Here is a 20,401-nt window from a genome sequence, read left to right on the forward strand (position 1 = left end):
AGGGGAGAAGGCACCACTGGGTCGCTGCTGTGATAGCACCTGCCAGAACCAGAGCTGGCCTCTGGTGATTATGGGGGAATCATTATCTCACTCTCCCCAAAAACTCATTTTATACCTGCCAACATCTGAGAGGGGGGTGGGGGGTGGGGGGCAAAGGAGCAAAGGCTCCTATACCTGGTAACAGACAAAAGTGAGTGTGTGTGTGTGTGTGTGTGTGTGTGTGTGTGTGTGTGTGTGTGTGTGTGTGTGTGTGTGTGTGTGTGTGCGCGCGTGTTTGTGTGTATGTGTTTGGTACATTCACAGAAATTCAAATAAACATACAGCAAGACTTTATCCATCTCAGGTACGAATGTGGTTAAATTGACAAAATCAAATATTTGAAAGACATCGTAGCATGAATCACCTCCCCATCATGAACTCATTGAACTTCTGTCGACCTTTTTATTAATCTAGCTTTTTTGTTTGTTTTCTGTCCATTTTGTACGACACTTATTCCTCCTACGAAACACTCCTGTACGTTGCTCCACCCTCTATGTTGCTCTGGGGAACTACGACATGCTTCGTCTGTCACAAGTGGAGTCGTCAGCTGCAGCTTTTCACCTGATGGTGGGGAGTTCCCACCTACAGACACGGCCAACTGCATCCGTCTGAACGCCCAACCGGCACGGTAATACTGAACCAGCAGCCCCACAGATCCCTGCGCTACTCGGGCGTGGTTTCATTGGCAGTTAGGAGTTGGAAATGATCCCTTTATATTTTAATGGACAGTAACTTTGACATAGCTGCCAGTTTTGCTCCTGACATCACAATCACTATGTAATCTATAATACTGGATAGTATTCTATGGTTCAAATCTTAGATAACTGGCAAACTGCAATTTCTATTTCTACAACTGAGATGTCTAGATACTTATAACATGTCCCACATCCTCACACACACACACACACACACACACACACACACACACACGCACACACACACACACACACACACATGTTTGTAATTATATATTTGTAAGGACCTTCATTGAAATAATGAGCTCCCCAACCCCTTACACTAACCCTGACCATCTCACCTACATTCCTGACCTTACACCTAAGTCTTGACCTTCAAACAGTCCTTTGAAATGAGAAGAACTGGCTAGAATATCTTTTTGTCCCAAAGATATCATCCCTCTGTTGATAAAAAAACCTGATCTGGTCCTCACTATGTAGCAAGTACTAGACTACACATAAACGTCACACACAAACACACACACACACACACACACACACACACACACACAAACACACACACACACACACACACACAAAATCCAAACCCAGAGAAAGCAGCACAAGTTTCTCTCGCTTCCTCTCTGTTGATGACCATCTGGTTTCTTGGCACATTGTGTACTCACATCCCCTCTCACTTCTCTCATCAGCACACGACTTGTTCTGACAAAAATAAGTGGCAGTGTGAGCAATTGGACAGGAAGAAGTGAGGGGTTAATGAGTCCTGGGAGGTCAGAGGTCAAGAGGGTGATGGCTACAATGTTGCTAGGGTTTCACATGAGAGCCCCTCTCAGCTGTTCCATCTTTATGAAATTTCCTTTGGCACCTTTGATTCTGTGGCATGTCAGCAGTGTTTCACCAAATGTCTTCCCCTGAAACAAGCTGAGCCCTGTCAGCTTTTCTTTCTGTCTGTATTTAGTGACGGCTGCCTGTTGCCTCCCTACGGTGTGGCAGGAGTGTACGAGGGTGAGTTTGAGCCAAGTCACGCTGGAAACAGTTGCATTGACCTGATCTTTATTAGTGCTGTATGTATCTCTGAAGAGAAGACAGTGAACATCAACTGGGCTCAAACAACAAAAGTTCTAACATAAATTTGTTCCTAGTCAAACTCAATTTCCAGACAGGAAGCATAGCCTGATGTCTAGTGAAACCCTTTGTTCCTGACATCCACCTCCTGTAACATCAATGTCTGTGTAAACCCAGGTGACTGACAGTTAAAAGAGGTACACAGCAGATGTCAGGAGCAAAAAGTTACACAGAGTCATCAGGTTTTGCTAAATGTCTGCAAGACTAATTTGAGAGTTTTAATAAATCACGTGTAAGAACAAATTTGCACAAACATTTCATGATTGAGGGCCAGAAAGAAGTCATTCGCTTTGTCAACACATTGCAAAACCTTATTTTCCAATGGTAGTGTCATTTCAAGAAGCTGTTGACTGTTAACCATAAAATAAAGTTTTGTGAACGACATCATACTAACAGCCACCCATTACACTGCCTTTGCCAGCATTTCCACCATTAAATCAAGTTTCTTACTGACTTTATATTTGCATTGTTTGTGTCGACACTTGAGTGGTGCTGCTAGTATTTCATTTCAACTGATGTGCTGTCACCAGATAATTACAGTGGTCATTTTTCTATGAGATGGGATGAATTTGGAATCACTTCATGATCTTATATCTTTGAATTTTATCTTTTAAGTGCTACAATGTCTTTTAAATATTTGTTTTTCTTCTTATTTGCGATCTTATGGTCTCTTGATGTCTCCTGTGTCATTTGTTTTAATTCTGTTGTGTAGGTGTTACACTGGTGACAGCAGATAATAAGACAGCTTTTTTACATAATTGATGTTGGTGTCCTCTGCTCAAAGAACCTGTTTGACCTCCTCTTCTTATCTCATTCACTGGAATGACCTTCAAGAGAAAAACAGTTAATCTGGAATACAGAGAGAGGGTGTGAAAGAAGGGCCAGAAAGAAGTCATTAGCTTTGGTGGGTCAGTTATTTTGGAAAGTGCAAATCATTTTGCATCATCTAAATTGCCGACTCCAGTCGCGTAATGTTAAAATGCCTTTCCAGTTCAATCAAAATCTGCTTTCTCTTTTTCCTCAGCAAAAAATAAACTCCCTCTGAGTTGTGTGAAGTATAATTTGAAATAATTCCTCAAAGAATCAATGACCAGAACTGAATAAAAGAAAAGTCATTAAACAGACAAACAATTCAGACACGCATAGCTCACATTTGTATCTTTGCCAAGGGCGTATTAGAGCTCTACCCGTCTGGGATTTTTTTTTTTTTGTCCAATCCTTCCAATCCTTCAACCATTCGTTTCTGCAGGATTATCCTTTAAAAAATGATACATGTTGGTACAACCAGTCAGATTGATAATGGTTAAAAAAAAAACCCAAAAAAAAACAACAACCTTCAAGCAAATCCACCTCGAACAGGAAGTCGAAACTGGATGAGACGAGAATGCAGAGAATTGAGAAAAGATGTATCTTCAATATTCAGGACAAGTTCAGTGTATTTTAAAGAATGCTGTTATATGGTCAAGTTCAGCTTGTCACATTCCCACAGAGGAGCACCCAGACTAAAGGATTTAGTGTCCAACAAAGTTGGAGGGACACTGAACAGAATCACTAAAGTCAGGTTTCCAACCAAATGTATAACTGTATTTTCAGAAAAAAATTAGCAAAAGAAAATGCAAAATTTCTACATAATTCCGTCCATTCTTGTTACGTGAATATTACGTATTTCTTCATCAAGATAAGCAATAGGTGGGGCACTAATTCACCCCTCTACTGACTGGAGGAGGGTGCAGCTCAAACCTCAAATGAACATAGACACAAATGAAGGAAAACAAAACAACAAGATGGATATAAAACTTATTGAAAGTAAGGTAGCAGACTTGATGACCACCAGACTGAACTACATGAATGGGTTGCTGAATGTTTCCATTTCATTTTTTTTTCGCAGTTGTCTTTTATTGATACATCAACTTTTCCACCTTGCCTCAAGTGTTAAAAACCTAATTGTGATATTTTGAGACTTTATTCCAATATCGGGAGTTTCCTGATGACTCTTCATTAACTCACATGATAACTGTAGCTTGCGTGATAGCCTCTTATACTGAATCACAGCAGCTGAACTGCTAAACCAGTTGATTACTGGCAGGAGAGAACCCAGCAGGAAGAAATAAATCATGATTTCTGATTCTAAAAGTTTCCCTCAGATTACTGATGCTACACTACTCATCAAAAAGCTTTTGGCATCACTTGCTTTTTTAACTAACTTATGCCATATCAGTTTCTGCTGGGACTGGGCTCTATGACAGCTGTCACTCAAACAACACTCCTCTAAACTGGGGATCTCAGTCAATACATTGGGTTGTTACTCTTTACTGTAAAAGAAAAATGCAGGAGTGGTTTCTTGCCGTGAAACAACAGAAAAAGACATTACAGACATTGGACAAGGTGTGTATTTGCACAGGAAGACAGAGTGAAAAAGGGGAGAGAAGATGTTGCTGCTGGCCGCAGACGCAGCTGGTTCCTGCAGAGGAAGCCCAGATGGAGGCCCAGGTCCTGCTGCCTGCTGCTGTCTGCTACTATCACTGAAGCCAGCCCTGCTGCCTGGCCTCCCCAGGGGCAGGCAATACACACACACCACAAAACGCACAAACACACACTTCTCTTTTGAGCGGCAGTGTCAGGCAGTGCAGGAGGAGGGTTCACACAAGAGCACAACCCCTCAGGCTGAGCTATGAGACAAGATGACCTGACACACATACACTTACTTCTGTGTGCGGTTGCTACATACATGCTGCTGGAAAGGAGCAAGAACAACAGAGAGATGAACTGAAACGAAGAAAGGGAAGAGGATGGACAGTAAATGTGTCAAGTCTGCTGGATGTGGGTATAAACCTGTGTATCATGCGCGTTTATAAAACCAAGCAAAGTCATACGGATACATTGAAAAAGAAACTACCAGAACAAGCAAGAACCATCAGGAGGCGAAAGAAAGCAATCTTTGGAACTTTATAGCTCAGCCCATCTCTCTCCAGGGCAGTTCAATGGGTCATACCAGGATTTACCAAAGACTCATGCTGGCTGAAATATGAGGAGTGACTTGAGAAGCCTCAAGGCCACATTATGGGAGTGAAAGTTCAGCCAAAAAGACCTCTAAACTTGAAGTCTTAGTAGAGTTTTATTTTTTAATTTGTCTTTGCAACACCAAACTTCCTACAATTTATGTACAAGTAAGAAAGTCTGCATCATAACAGCTGAAAACATGTCTGCTGAAGTCCACTTGGAGCACCAGAGGAAGGCTAACCTGAGCGCTGGATCGCCATCATCACCGGCATTTACTCCTCGTGTCCCTACTGTCATGCTGGTCAGTCGCAGTGAGCTGAGAGGGAAACACTTTGCCCACAGAGTCCAGCATAGAGACCCTGATGTAAACCTGGCACCTGGTGGCCTATACAAATGTAGCGAAGGTAGGAGCCTGTCATTTCAAGAAGCCTGTTCTATGAAATCTTTTGGCACCATGTTACAGTGATGAGTGATGAAGCGACCTGCAGCTGTCAGGTCTGCTCATTACGTCAGAGTGATTGATGGATTATCTGTTTGTGTTGACTTTAGCAACACAGGGCAAAGTGAGCTTTCTTCATCTTGCTAGCAGACCTCATATTTGTTGAGGCTCTCAAGGTTAAACTGACATCAAAAATTACAGTCTAATCTATGAGACGATCTGATACTTCCTTCATGCTTTGAATTTTTGTTGTTGTGTTTCTTCAAAAAACCTCATGTTATAGAAGTTGAATTAATGAGTTAATCTAAATGAAAATGACCATCGAGTGCGTCTTATTCTGTCATGCATTGTGATTGTCACATGAGCTGTCAACCCAATTTAGCGTGGACAAACTCAGTGAAGCTAATGTGTCCTGTAGCATGGGAAAGGAAAAGGAAAGAGATTTTTAGAGAATTGTGTGGGTAGGGGATTTTCCTCTGGGCTTCCCCACACATGCGCACGCACAAACACACACACACACACGCAGGGAACTGAAGCACTTTCTGGAGTTTCATAGCTAAGGCTCCACTGTCTCTGCAGCATTAATGCAGGTTATGAGGGTACATCCCAATGAATGATGGAGCAAAAACTTAAAGGCAGCATTTTGCAGACAGATGAAGGATGCTTGAAAGCCTTCCAGGAGAGGAAGGCGAGAGAGGAGAAAAAAGGTAATTGATTCTTAAAGCACTGGCAACACTGAAGTAGTGCCTTGAGGTAAAAATGAAAACCCTCACTTAAATCAGCAAAAGTTCAGGAAGAGAGAGATGCATTAAGATTCAGACATTAAAAGCCTAATTTTATGGACTCTAAATATGTTGGAACCGTAAGCCAGAGAGGACTAATACCCAACGTAGTGAATTACCTGCAGCGCTTGCCGTCTCTTGGCAGTAATGAGCTTTGTGAACATTGCACCGATAAGGCCTCTATAATTAGGCTTAGTCATAAGCATCCCCCCTGTAATTCTGTGATAAAAACCCAGTAGAACTGTGGTGTCAGTGCTCCAACCCATTTGTCTAACATGCACACAGACACACATACAGACATGCACACACACACACACACACACACACACACACACACACACACACACACACACACACAAGTACTTCCATAAGAAATGAAAATGTGTGAACAGTAAACACAACTCTTTGTCTCAAGTCATTTACCTGTAACTGTGTGTGTGTGTGTGTGTGTGTGTGTGTGTGTGTGTATGTGTGTGTTTGTCAGAAGGGCTGTGGTACAGTCCAGTAATATGTTCACACTGTATATAGTAGACGCAGTGGTAGTGTGTGTCTGTGTCTGTGTCTGTGTCTGTGTCTGTGTCTGTGTGTCCTTGTCTGCGTCTGTGTCTGTGTGTCTGTTTCCGTGCGTGTGAAGCGTTGTGAGCTGCAGCATAGGCTTCCTGTGAGGGAGCAGATGTCGCAGAGCTCAGGCACAGCTGCGACGAGCGATAACCACGGTGGCAAGAATATGTCGGCACGCTGGCTCTTCTCCCTAGGCCTTATCAGCCGCGCACAGCATACAGTCAGACACACACACACATGCACACACACACACACACACACACACACACACACACACTCATATAGACGCTACAATAAGAAACTGCCACCCAGCTCTCGCACACCCTCACAGCAGGCCCAGATAGAAGGAGGAAAGCAATGTGAGAGAAGGAGAGAGAAGAACAGGAGCAAGGACTAAATGAAGGAACTTTGAGTGAAATGGTGCAGTGAATCCCTAACAGAGTCTTGGCTCACGTCTGCTGTATCATGGATGTTGTAATTTTGTGCCAAAGCTAATCCTTCATAGCTATGAATAGACTACTCTCTCGTTCCAAAAAAAAAAAATCATCTCAACGGTTACAACTTTAGTGCATATTTGGCTCTCAAATGCTGTTTAAGATCAAAATGATTTTGTGACAAGTATCATTTGAAAAACAACTCTGCGTTCAACCATGTTGAAAACAGTCACACATCACATTGTCTTATCAAGTGTAAAAATCTGTTTTTGTCAACGATATAATGAAACAACCACTATACTTACTCCAACTGTGGGAAAAGTTGTATCTTTAGTTTCATCACAAAATTCATGGTTCATGTTTCACTTTTGTTAAGTCACCTTATTGCAGTAGTGATCATAACCAAAATGACAGTCCATCCATCTTCTTCCACTTAAGGGTCAAAGGGGGGCGGGAGCCTATCCCGGCCAGGACTCGGATCCACAACCTTCTTGTTATGAGGCGACAGTGCTAACCACTGCACCACCGTGCTGCCCAAAATAACCATAGGGAAAAAAAAAACACTTAAAATTTACTGCAAACATGCAGTTTCACCAGTCCACTATTTAACATATCTGTCAAAAAACACAATGAAATAAATGTGGCTGGTAAATAAAAATGAAAAAGATGAACATTGATACTGATTATGCAAAGAGAAAGAGAGTAAAATAAGAAACTGGGAGAGGGGCTTGCCAAGTGTTACAGGAGAGGTGAAGTGTCAGTGAGAAATATGTGCGTGTGTGTGTGCGTGTGTGAGTTCATGCATGTGTGTAACAGGAGAGAGACAGAGAGAGAGAGAGAGAAGTGGGTAGAGGATAGAGTGAGAGCAGTTATCCTCTCTATTTTCTCAACACCAGCTTTGTGGTTTTGGTGAGGAACAGATGTTCACAAGTTGATACAGTTCCTCATCCTCCTCCACTCTTTATCTCCAGTGCCACCAACTGTCTGCACACACAAACATGCACACACCTTCTTGAGTTTTCATCATTTTACAGGATATAACTTTGACTACCATTCATTCCCCGCAGACTTACCCAAACCCTGACCATAATCACTACTATCCTACACTTAACTTAATTTTAAACCAATTCTCCATCCTATAATCCAGTGATTTATTTTATTGGGACTTCTTGTCCATATTAGGGAGGTGGATGTGTAGACAGAATTATGTGCTCCCAACACAAGCATATTCACCAAGATGCTGAGGATTTTCACTGTCCTTTTCCCTCGACACTCGGTCTGAACGCAGCTCTTCTTGAGTCAGCACTTTCATTTATCAGGTGTCACATCCTTTGATGCCATTTTGCGCCTCAGTTGGTCAGCCGCTACCTTCCAAAGCCGTTACAAAGCTGAAGTCCTTCACAGAGTGCAAGGAACACATACAAAAAACAATAAAATAACAAGAAACACAGACAGAAAAAAACACTAACACACATGCAAAGCCAGAGTAAAAAGAGGTACATCAAAAAAATCTAAAGAGAACTGTTGATTTGGAAGAAGATGAATTAAAAGCAATGGACACATTTAGCTGGGATTTGAAAGTAGTGAGAATTGAAGGTTTTTTTTCACATTTGATCAACATAGAAGTGGTAGATTCATCACATTAATGACTAAAAATGAACCAGCATCCCTGAGAGATCTACAAGCTTCTACCAGGGTCAGGTAAAAGTATCTTGGACCTTTAAAGTTCAGTGAGTTTCAGAAACTGAGCTGTTTGGGTTCTTGTTACAACTTTGGCAACAGCATTATTGATTAAGATCACTAAGGTGGTCGGATTGCTGTCTTTCTGGGAACAGTCCGATGTGGAAGTCCAGCTTGCTTGAGATAAAAACGTACAATTTTGTCTAGATTATGTATTCTCAACAAGTCTCTGAACCTTGTGATATCTATAAGGTGGTATAAGGTTGATTTTCTTATGGATTCAATGAGACAAACATGTAAATGGGAATCCAGGACAATGTGGAGGAGAGAAATAGATTCTTATTTTTCAAGGACAGACTGTTAGGCTGAGCACTGACTCTTATTCCAAATTCAGTGAGGTCAGATTTGTCTTCATTAAACTGAAAAACATGTATGAACATCCAGCTCATATACTGTCCAAGGAGGTCTGTAGAAGTGAACTAATTGATTTGACTTTTAAATTTGACTATAAAACTCTGAATGGATTAAATTCTGATCAAATTGCAGAGGCCCGAGCACTGACCCTTGCAGAACTCCATAGGACTGGGATCAACTCATGACCATCTAGGAGAGACAAAACCAGTGTTCAAGCCTGTCTTTTAGTTAATAGTGTTCACAGTATCAAATTCAGCAATAGTATCCAATATCGTGAAGCTTGATGTGAATCTATTAATGTCACTCAGGAACTTGATCAAATCAGTGCCTGTTTACAGTGATTGGGTCCAAATCAAGGTGGTTATTTTGAGCTCAAAATATGCTGTGCCAGCTCTCAATATTTTGGATTTCCAGGGGTGTTAGTAGTTTTTGAGTACTGTTGCATGTTTTTTGGGGGGTTTTTTTCAGCTTGATTGCTGTGGTTTTCTGGGCTTTGAAAGACCGTGGAGGTGAACTGCCTGACATCCAGGCAACAGAAAACTTAAAAAGACATCAAAATCTTTACCAGACCAGCTTACTGTGATTTATAGTTTAATTCTTCAGTTATTCCTTTTTTTGTGAAGGGCAAGGTCATTAACTCTGCAGAAAGAAATTTCTGAGGTATTGATACTCATACATTGATTAATTTACCCACAGTGGCAAACAGTGTTCAAGCATAATTATCTTCTAAATTAATAATAGGAGACAGAATTGATTGTATTGCATTTTTCAGCACTAAATTGATGCTCAAGCCTCTTCCTTAAGACACTTTAGTACATTTAGAGTTGGGATTTATTTCAGTTGATCAACATTTCAGCAAGTTCGTTGAGTTTTCCTCCACGATGCTCATGGCTTAGTTGAAGATTCTGGAGCAGCTCATCATATAGTGAAGATTTTATAATTAAAATTGGTAGATCATCATACAGATACTGCATTAACTGGTTTTATTATGACCTTGTTGTAGTAAATGATCCAAAAAGTTAGCATGAAGCTCAATGGCAGTGGTAATATTAAGATCTTTGGAGATAAGCAGGTCCAGTGTTTGCCCTTATTTGGAGTAGGCTCTCTAATGTGGTCGAGTGAGACTGATCATCCTGAAGACACTTAGAGACAGCATCAGTGATGCCTTTTTTTTTGGTTTAGGAAGTGATGATGGATCGTCTTTACATCAGACTAGAGGGGGCTGGCGTCACCAGAGGACGTTTCTTGGAGGTCGCTCCATTCCATGTTTAAGGGTAGGTTTCTGGAAGGAACTTGTTTTCAAGTTGCAGTACTTCAGAGGTTCAGGTTTGAGTAGTGAGAGAGACATTGGACCTTCTGCCCCTTCTCCAGGTTCAGATGCAGACCCCAGCTGCCTTTGAGCCCAACTATAGAAGAGCTGTACCTCAATGTCTCTCCCAAAAAGATAATGTTATCTTTGCATATCGAAGCGAAGTAAAATCTGGTCAACTGGACGTAAGTTTAATAACAATTATCTTTGCATTTATTTGTTTGACTGTCTCTATTGACCGTCTGCATTATGTGAAGAAAAAAAAAAACTACCTGGTGGATTCTCATGAAACTGTGTAGTTTGGTGGCAAATAAATAGGCTTTATCCTTAAATTTTTATTAATTTCTCAGGATACTTAGATATCATTGTTTTACTTCTTATGTCTGGAGCTGACTGAAGAAATGTTTTTCTAGGCTAAAATGATAAAGCTCTCAAACATAAAAGACTAACAGTGGATATCAGTAAGGATAAATACGTGGAGTAGAATTAAGCTACCATACCAGAATACCAACAGTAACGGAGTGTGTAGAGCTTTTATTTATGGGTTGTTTTAAGCACACAAGTTAAGTATTTTAAAGGAAATTACTCATTCCAAAGAGCGTGAATGAATTTTGAATTCCTGTCTTGGCTGTCGGATTTTAACAACCAACACTTTGCTGCTCGATTGCAAATGAAATGTTTGGGGGGGGGGGGGGGGTCTATGTGTGCAATTTGTAAAAGCAGCATTCCAGCATACGTGCTTGAGTGGGTGGGTCAATGATCCGTTTCACCACGCCGTATTAAAGAGAGTGTCCGTCTTTTGTGGAGCAGTTTGAGGACATGATCATATTAAAGATGTGGAGGATGTCACTCTGTCAGAGGAAAGAGTGTTTAAGTAAGACGACTCATATTCACTGAGGATGCATGTGTCTAAACACAACACCAATCATTATCTGCCTTTCAATCAGTGAAAGACAAACCAGCTTCTGTTTTCAAGTGAGACGTTTCATGATGATGACAGGAACTCACCTAATGTCTTTAACATCATCTCCATAAGAATCTGGTGTGTGAGAGATGGGAGAGAAATGAAGAGTGCAGGAACACAATGGGTCGAGCATTCCCTTTCAGTCGACTTCAGGGTCTTATCTCCTTTCAGCACACCAGCCTATGACTGCCATTATGGGGAAAGATTTACAATGTGTGAGGTGTGGAAATGCTGCAAACTTCTCTCTTTCATCCTACTTTTACTCTATCTCTCTTACCCCACACACACAAACACACACACACACACACACACACACACACACACACACATACACACACACATACACGCAAATACTCATACATGCACACATCATTTCCATACCAGCTAAGATCAAACCACAACTTCTTGCATATTAGAAAGTACCGCGATGCTGTTAAATTAATAGAGTCCAGAGGAGGTGGATGGGGGGGGGGGGGGGGTGTAAGGGGACAGAGAGATACAGATGGTGAAAGAAAGAAAGAGGAAACAAAGCAGTGTTCATCATTAATGCCTTCAAAGGGACTTCCAGTCGCAGTATTATGGCACAGAGAGTTCATCGAAGCGAGTTCCCACCTTGTGTGTTTCATTGTGCGGTTTATCAGGCCGACCACATGGAGTGTTGGAGCTAACCCACTGACCACTCAACAAAAGGCCAAATTAAGAGGAATGAGAGGCTGTTGTGGAGGGAGGCTGTCAGGCTGATGGACGCCGTTCTTGAGGAGAATAGCATCCTGTCAATCTTGGAGCTGTCACCTTGACAGGAATCCTTTCTTTGGATGCAACCCCTATCACGAACCTTTCTGTCACTCAAGACCACACACACACAAACAGACAGACACGCACACACGCACGCACGCACGCACGCACACACACACACTTTTTCTCAGTATTCTGCATCAGTGCCTCACTGGAAACAAATAAGGGCCAAAGACAGAAACAGAAATATAGAAACCTTCATCAACTCTGCATTCATCTCTTCGACCACTATACACACTGCTTCTCAAAGGCCGCACTTCTAATGACCTGTGAATTTGTGCATATTGTTGAAGGACCGTACTAAATGTGTGTGTGTGTGTGTGTGTGTGTGTGTGTGTGTGTGTGTGTAATAGTAATTTAGATCCACACATTTGGATGGGTGTTATGTAGTTAGACTTTGAATTTACTCCGTCAAAAATTGGTATGAGAACCTGTAATGTTCCAGTAACAGAGAGACGGGGCTTCCCCCTGCAAGCACATTATTGAATCAGAAGTGAAGTCCCAGGCTTCAAATGAAACTGACGTTTGTGTTGGAGGCTGGTGAGGCTGGTGGGACAGGAGTCGGGGCAGAGCAGCTGTCTGTGTGTACTTTACAAGCTGGTTCTGTTTGTTCTGCAGACACAGGAGGGGTCAGGAGTGTGTCAGCTTTGTCTTCTGTCGTCCTTCGTGTTTGTGTGTGTGTGTGTGTGGGAGTGAGTGAGTGTGTATATCTCCACCAAAAGAGTTAGTGCGGGAGCAGGTGGGAGGGGCAAACAGTGACCAACAGTGTGGACAGGTGGAGGATTCTCACTATGGAGGCTCCAGATATACCTGGCTGTGACTCTCTGATATTAACATCTTTTTGATTAAATATCCATTTATTTTGTGATTGACATTACAAAATTACAACATTAAAACCTGACGGAACTATTAGTTAATTCATAAATTTCTCTGTTGTATCATATAGAAATTTCCAATCACAAAACCATGAATTTTAAGGAAAACATGTTAAATATTCAATAAAATTCTTCATTCATTCATTTATTCATTCACGGAGTAATGTAATGATTGATTTGGTTAAAAAAATTTCCAACAAACATAAAGAGAAACAAAAACAAAACAAATTAATTCTTGGGAAAAGCAAAGTTGTGAAAATTTTCCCATTCTGTGCTGCTCTTCCATCCATTCATCTGTAGTCTACCTGGGTTTCAAGACTTTTCGGGTATTTGGGGACACACACACACACACACACACACACACGCACACACACACACACACACACACACAAATAAACGCGCACGCACACTCACACACGCATTCTTTTATTTCTACTCACCCCCAGAATGGAACCCACATTCAGTTGTGGGTGTTAAATCGCGAAAATCAAGTGTGCAGTATTATGAATTGAACTGGGACCGATGAGCCTCTCCTTGGTGTCCTCCTCGTCCTGATATGAGGAAACAGCGGCCCCCACGGGCAGACAGCGGTACTGTCAGCTAGGCGCAGCTCGATCTGCTTCTCAGGCTGTTGGGATCCGAACAGTTTATGAGAGCAATAATTAGAAAGCGTAAAATTCGATTTAGGCCATTTAAAAAATATGTAACGTGACGGATTTGCAGTGTAGTAACTTTCACATGAATCGGTAAATATCTTGTTGTTTCGGCTCATATTCTTGCAGAAATATTACTGTGTTTCATGATAGATCTTCTCTTAGAAAGGATTCCTGCACTGTAGCTGCCAGCTCTGATGGTACCAGAGAGAGAGAGAGAGGGGGGGGGGGGTAGCAGCTCCAGATGGTGTTTAAACGCAGACAGAAGGCTACAGTGGGGACAGAGAGAGAGAGAGAGAGAGAGAGAGAGAGAGAGCGAGAGAGAGGCGGAGGAGGAGAGAGCCGCGGTTACTGCGCACAGTGGACCCACCAGCTTCATTCATCACTGAGACTAAATTAGAGTGAAAACCCTCAATTATGAATTGACGGTAAAACAAACCTCAAAAATAATCCTACTTGATAGGGATTAATTATTTCTAGAAGTCAGTCTGGTGGCAACGCCATCTGAAGACAGACAGAGGATCGGCGCCTCGGAGGAGCAGAAGGACCGAAACGTGGTCGTCCGTCCACAGGGTGAAAAGAAACTGCATTTTCACAACAGAACAAGCGGACTAATTGATCTCATCGGATGTATAAGGACTTGTTTGTGACAGCAGAGACTGACGGCTGAACTGAGAACTCACAAGAGGGTTTAAAGTTGGAGGACCCGGCCGGAGACGCACCCTGCAGAGGAGCCGCATCTTCGTTTGTGTTTTACAGGGAGACCAGAGGATTTGTGGACTTACAGAGACGAGAACAGACACCGGTTCTATCCTCATAGTAGAAACCGGAACGCTTTTACTGCTGAAGCAGCATTTTTTTAAAACAATTTTGCTTTTTTAAACCTCCACTTTCTATAATGTTTAACATGCATAAGAGAGCGGATTTATTACATGAGCGGGACAAGTTGTGATCTTTCACATCAGCGTCAACAAAGAAGACACAAAACCAAAGACATCAATGTGCTTAAGGATCCCATATTCTCCTCCTTTTTCGATAGAACAGAAAAGAAATACCTCATAATTTATTATTCCTGGAAAGTCAAGACCCCCTTTTGAACTCCCAAAGGAAAGGAAACCATTTTCTCGGGGGTTTGATTTTGGCTCCTGCTTCTCTTTCCACTTATTATTAAAATAAAAAAATAAAAAATAAAAACGTCCAGAAAAAGGGAGTAACACCTGAATAGTTTTCCACACTATATAGCAAATGCTTTATCCCCCTTTTTGCCCAAATAATGAGGATTGAGGCGACATCAGAGCTGAATTAGAAACTATCTGCTGTGGATTATCACCGCCACATTTACCTCAGCTTGACCTCGACCTTCACCAAGTAAGTAGCACTCTTACTCCACAAACACCGGAAAACATTTCATTCACAATAAATGCGCTGTTTTGTGGTGATTTTTCAAAAACAGCCCTATCAGAACGTCGTTATGATAGAAGAAGACTGTGAATTATCTTAAGTTTATACTCTGTAACGATTGAACATCTACGGATCCTTGTTGTGAAGGTCAATACCGACCAGGCTGTTGTTTGTATTAAGCAGGTTCTTAACGAATGTGTATTTTTTTCTCTCTCGTGTTTTTTTTTTTTTACACCATTTCTGCCCTTTTAAATTTCATACCGTGGAATAGTGAGCTGAGTCTTCAGATGCAGAACGAAAAAGCACATTTCTCTCTTTCTTTTTGCCGTTGTGAGAGACATTACAGCAGTCCACACATCTCAGATGCACATTATTATCGCGAGTGAAAGTTAATTTCAGCTCCTTTTTTCATGGTAGTGTGTAAAATAGGAGAGAGAGGAGGGAGAGAGAGCAACAGAGAGCGAGTGTGTGTGCGTGCCTGTTTGGGTCTCATGAGTTGTTTTAGTCTGTGATGAACATCAAAGTAACGTTGAAATAAAGTGATGACACAAAATCTCTGGTCTGTGTCCACCTGCACTGGATGAAGGTGATGGAGGTGTGAAAGGATAAATAGAGACATTTACTCTGAACTGACACAGCAAAGATTCTCCGCCTTTCATCTGGTGCTGCATCATCCACTTATATCCTGTCAAGACATCTGAGTGAACTGTGGTCTGGCAAGTCAGATATTAAAGAGTGTTCAGCTGAACTAAAGATGGCAAATACATGTAAAATCTGAGTTTAAAAATCAGGATGTGAGAGTTTAGAGACACTCCCTGACAAGAAACCAAATGTTTTAGTCCCACTTGAACAGCCCCAACGCTCTTCTGCCTGTGAGTGCAACAGTAAAACACTCAGGCCTTTTTCTCTGCAGGACACAGCTCTGTATAATTGGCCCTGGTAAATATCATCTGAATTATTGAACAGCTGATAATAGTCTCAAACAATGGATGGGAGGTTGCAGAGGTGAAACCGCACTGCAGACACCCTGCCTCACCACACATTTTACTTCCATCACCGACCCAAGCGAGCATCTCTGGATGGCTGACCGCCTCGTCGCTCAGCTCGCCGCTGCCAGCCGCCTGCTAAGGCAGATGTCCCCACTTCATCATTAAGTAGCTCTCTTAAAAAGCATGCCATTCATTATGACCCCAGCCTCTGCTGAGTGTTTATTCAGGTTCCTTCTAGCACGGATGCATGAATGGGATGGCTCTCGTTTTTATACACACAGGGAAACATGCCAGGAGACTTTAAAAGACAGGAATACTCAATATTGTCTTCTACTTTTTAAGAAACAGCATCTGGAAAAGTCACAGGCCATGAAGTCTGCTCTATTTGATGACAGCGAGAAGAAACACACACTTCTTATTGCTTCATGGTGCTGTGTTGTTTTCTAGTTTTTATCATCCTGTGATTCATTGCTGCTATTTCAGGCGAGCCATGAGCAATGTTTTACCATCGAGGTATCTAAAACACAATATTTGTTGTGCTCTCCAACATGCCAATGCTTACTGGATACCTTATCAGCAAATTATGTTTAAACAGCAAAAAAAGTTGTTGACGGTGAAAGTTCTGACTATTTTTCATCACCTCGGTCAACATCTCTGTGATTAGATACGGCATTTAGTCGCAGCCTCTGTATATAATTTAAAATGTATGTTTCTCTATTACTTCATATTTAGAATTATACAACCTCTATCAAGTATAAAAAGTTCAGACGCAATAGAAAAAAAAATTTGATCAGGATATCGGAGGCTGCACAGATGAAACAACAGAAAACAGTTGTCTTATCTGATCATATCTGATGTAGGGCTTTTTGTTTTGCAGTCAACAGATGTTTAAAATTCTGGAAACTGTGATATCCTTAGCGTGTTTGTAGCGTTAATGTGTGGTCTCAGTGAGCGTGCTCTATGTGAGTGGTAATTATTGTGGTCTAAATGTGAGCAGTGCAGGTGAAACTGGCTGTCTCCTAATTAATGAGAGGAGCAGATGGCCTCAGGTGGGCGGGAGCGATGAACTCACAGTGAGCCAGTCAGGTGGTCAGCACACACAGACACCTGGGCCACAACAAGCAAGATGAGTCAAGCAGTTGACACAAGCCCAAAACATCCCTGTGCGTATGTGTGTGCGTGTGTGTGTTGAAAAGCTGCTGCTACCGATCATTTTAGTGTGAACAAAACAACTTGCTGCTTTTATGAATTGAAAACAGTGGTTTCGCTTAAGTTTAATTTGATCAGCACATGTGCATGAAACTACACTTGTAAAGATTATTAGCAGTGTTTAGACACAGTGATGCAAGCATATCCCATTTACTCTGTCTGTGTGTGTGTGTGTGTGTGTGTGTGTGTGTGTGTATTCCACTTCCTCGCATCCTTTTATTCAGTGCGTGTCTGATTAATGAGCCCCTTTCTCTCTAAAAAAAAAACACCCCGCCAAACATTTTTTTTACATGATTCTAAAACACTCACGCAAGGTGAAAATGAGGTCATGTTTTTGCATGTTGACATTTGCACGTGTGTGTAGCTCATCCATATATGCAGCATCGTCCCTCATAGATGTCGCACGAACGCAAGGGAGGCTGTTTCTCCGCTGAGTTGATAGGCTGTTGTGGCTCAGGTCCCCTTCTGTCCACGTGTTGAAGTGTCCTTGAGCAAAACTCTGAACCCTGAGGTGCTGTGAGTGTGGATAGGTGAAAGAGAAGCCATGTTGCTATATAAGTGCAGTCACAGAAGACACAGCTTCGTGTTAAAAGGATCAGTAACATTTAGTTGAGGTTTTTCTTTATCATGCAAACAAATGGAGCTGTAGAGTCTTTTGAGTGGTGTTTGACTTGTTCTTGTCTCTGTTTTGATGACAAATTCCAGGCTGATTCTCCCAGGAGAAACATTGAGGGCTGATAAACTGAATTTAATGGGATCAGTGTGTAAATGGAGTGACCCAGTGCTGAATCTCTATGCTTTCAGTGCTGTTTCTCTTAATATACAGTGGGAAAGACGGTTATGGCCGCCCGCCTCCTGCTCCGCTTCGCTCTGCCCTGCTCTGTTCCACATGTGTTTGACATTACTGTGACAAGGCTGCCCAGCCTCTCATGGGAGAGATGGGGAATGTGAAAGACTAGAGCAGAGAACCGAACAGCTTCCCAACATCTGATGGAATGAGAAACACACTCACAGGATGGCTGGCCTGCTGACGCCACAGCGTGGGAGCAGAGCGGAGAGTGGAGGCCAAGTAAAACCCCAAATGTGTATGTCTGTGTGTGTGTGTGTGTGTGTGTGTGTGTGTGTGTGTGTGTGTGTGTGTGTGTGTGTGTGTGTGTGTGTGTGAAATATCACTTTTTCTCTTTTCCTCGTCCTTCCTTATATGCACACATATTCGCATAGATTCCCAAGAATAACATATAGAGCAAACACACCCACCATTTCTTCACTGCTTGTCTGTTTTACATCCCGTGGAATTATCAGGTGTCTGTTCTCCTATGTCTGTATGCGCACGGCAGGCTAACGCTCCAGTTACCCCTCCTGTGACTGTCAGTGTAGAAAACTAACTAAATTATTTGGTGATTTCACTCTTCATTGTGCTAAAATTCTTTTGCAACTGCTTTTCAGAGGCTAAGGGAGGCACTTTTCTAGTTGACAGAATCATAAATGCTATCACAAACAAATGTCAAACCATGTACATATCACAGTTGAAGACCAAGGAAAGCACTTCCTCCTCCTCCCTTCCTCGTCTTGTTCCTATTTCACCTCATCCTTTCCTTCCTCACCTTTTACTTCCTCAGTTGCCCACTGACCCTTGACCTTTTTACCCTCTTTTTTCTTTTTCCCTCTTCTCCTGGCTGCACCACATCATCTTCCACCTATTCTCCTTCATGGGACCTCCTGGTAGGAAGTGTGTTCAGATCAGAGTCAGACACAGGAAACAGCTGGGCTAATCTGCAGTAGCACTGGGCTCTGTCTTAAATGAGGCAAATGAATAGGGCAGCAGAGAAAATGGGAAGTTCATATCGCCGCTGTTCCTGGATATGATGTATCCCGCCCCTTCCTTCTGCTTCTTTCTGCCCCACACAGTGGCCTTTATCACAGGCGGGGAGTAAACAAGCCCAAAAGAACATAGACTGACATGATTAAGGCCTCCACTCTTGATACGATGCTCTCTGGATGTCTACAGAGGTGCTGCAACGAAGGGGCATGCAGATTGGGAGGGAAGGCATCTCTCCCACTTCCTCTCTCCGTCTCTCTCTCTCCCTCTCTCTCTTTCTCTGTGTGTACATTATTTGTGAAATTAAAAAAAGCTGTTATCTCCTGGAAACAGATCCTGTGCCACACAGATGGTTCCGTCTTTCTTCAAATGGGAGGCTGAGCTGCCGAGTGCCGTTGTGTTACCAGTCAGTAGTACAGACCTTAATCTCGGCTCCAGCCTTCCTTCCTCTGCCTCTCTGTCTCTGCTCACACACTAAAACAAATGCACACGCACACACAAACCATACCACCACCCCCTTAAGATAAAATGTAGCACTAATTTCTCTATGAAATGGATATTTTAGCCTCCCGGAGGTATTTGAAGTGCAGAGGATGGAAATGTTCTTGAAATGTCAAAGAGCAGTGGTCACTTTGAGGGAGCAAGTTATCATCTGGTATTTCTAGACACCAGAGCCTCAGCAGGGTGTCAGGGTTGTGTTTGATGGCTTCCACTCAGCCTTTCAAGAGCCGCCTCAGAGAGAGATGATCCCATTAGTAATATGGTCTGACCCCTGCAGGTTATCACCCAACGAGAAGTCTGTACTTACCTCTGCAGGCTTCCAGATAAACAGCAATGAGGATTTGTGAATATATACGTGAGACCAGAGATTTACAAAGCCATGTTGTGAAGTCTTGTGATGGACATTTGATCACTTAAAACAGACCACATACACGATTCAAATGATATGTGGACTCAGGATGTTGGTGGTGCAAAAGAGTCATGTTTGCTTCTCTTTGAAGGAAGTCAATTATCCTAAAAATTAAGCAGGACTGAGTCCAGATTTAATTAAAATAAATGTAGTAAACTCAACGCTCTAGGATGGTTGCATTTCTCTGAGCAGACTGTTTATGCAGAGAAGAAGCTGTTTTCACCTGCTGGAAAGTTTCTCTCTGCTCTCCTTAAATCAGATGCGTGCCTATGAAAATGAACTTTGACCTCACAGGTTTGGGGCTCATT

At 42.2% G+C, this 20,401-nt stretch overlaps 1 protein-coding gene across 11 annotated transcripts in view; it reads left to right on the top strand.

The window, feature by feature from the left end:
- The first annotated feature begins 4,443 nt into the window (after positions 1 to 4,443).
- The window catches only part of cbfa2t3 (CBFA2/RUNX1 partner transcriptional co-repressor 3), a 37,809-nt gene continuing 21,851 nt past the window's right edge, over positions 4,444 to 20,401 (top strand). For 5 of the 11 annotated variants that reach the window (XM_086181863.1, XM_086181894.1, XM_086181846.1 and 2 more), the window contains exon 1: positions 4,444 to 5,263. In XM_086181863.1, the coding sequence (XP_086037989.1) occupies positions 5,059 to 5,263 (205 nt within the window). In that variant the 5' untranslated portion in view covers positions 4,444 to 5,058. Of the gene's footprint in view, positions 5,264 to 10,351; positions 10,444 to 10,540; positions 10,664 to 14,050; positions 15,134 to 20,401 lie in introns of those variants that run through there. The other 6 variants (XM_086181837.1, XM_086181855.1, XM_086181871.1 and 3 more) reach the window with 4 other exon arrangements.

This window comes from Aulostomus chinensis, chromosome 2 (genome assembly GCF_037954235.1).
Source record: "Aulostomus chinensis isolate RoL2024-O1b breed Wild chromosome 2, RoL_Achi_v1.0, whole genome shotgun sequence".
Taxonomy (NCBI): Eukaryota; Metazoa; Chordata; class Actinopteri; order Syngnathiformes; family Aulostomidae; genus Aulostomus; species Aulostomus chinensis.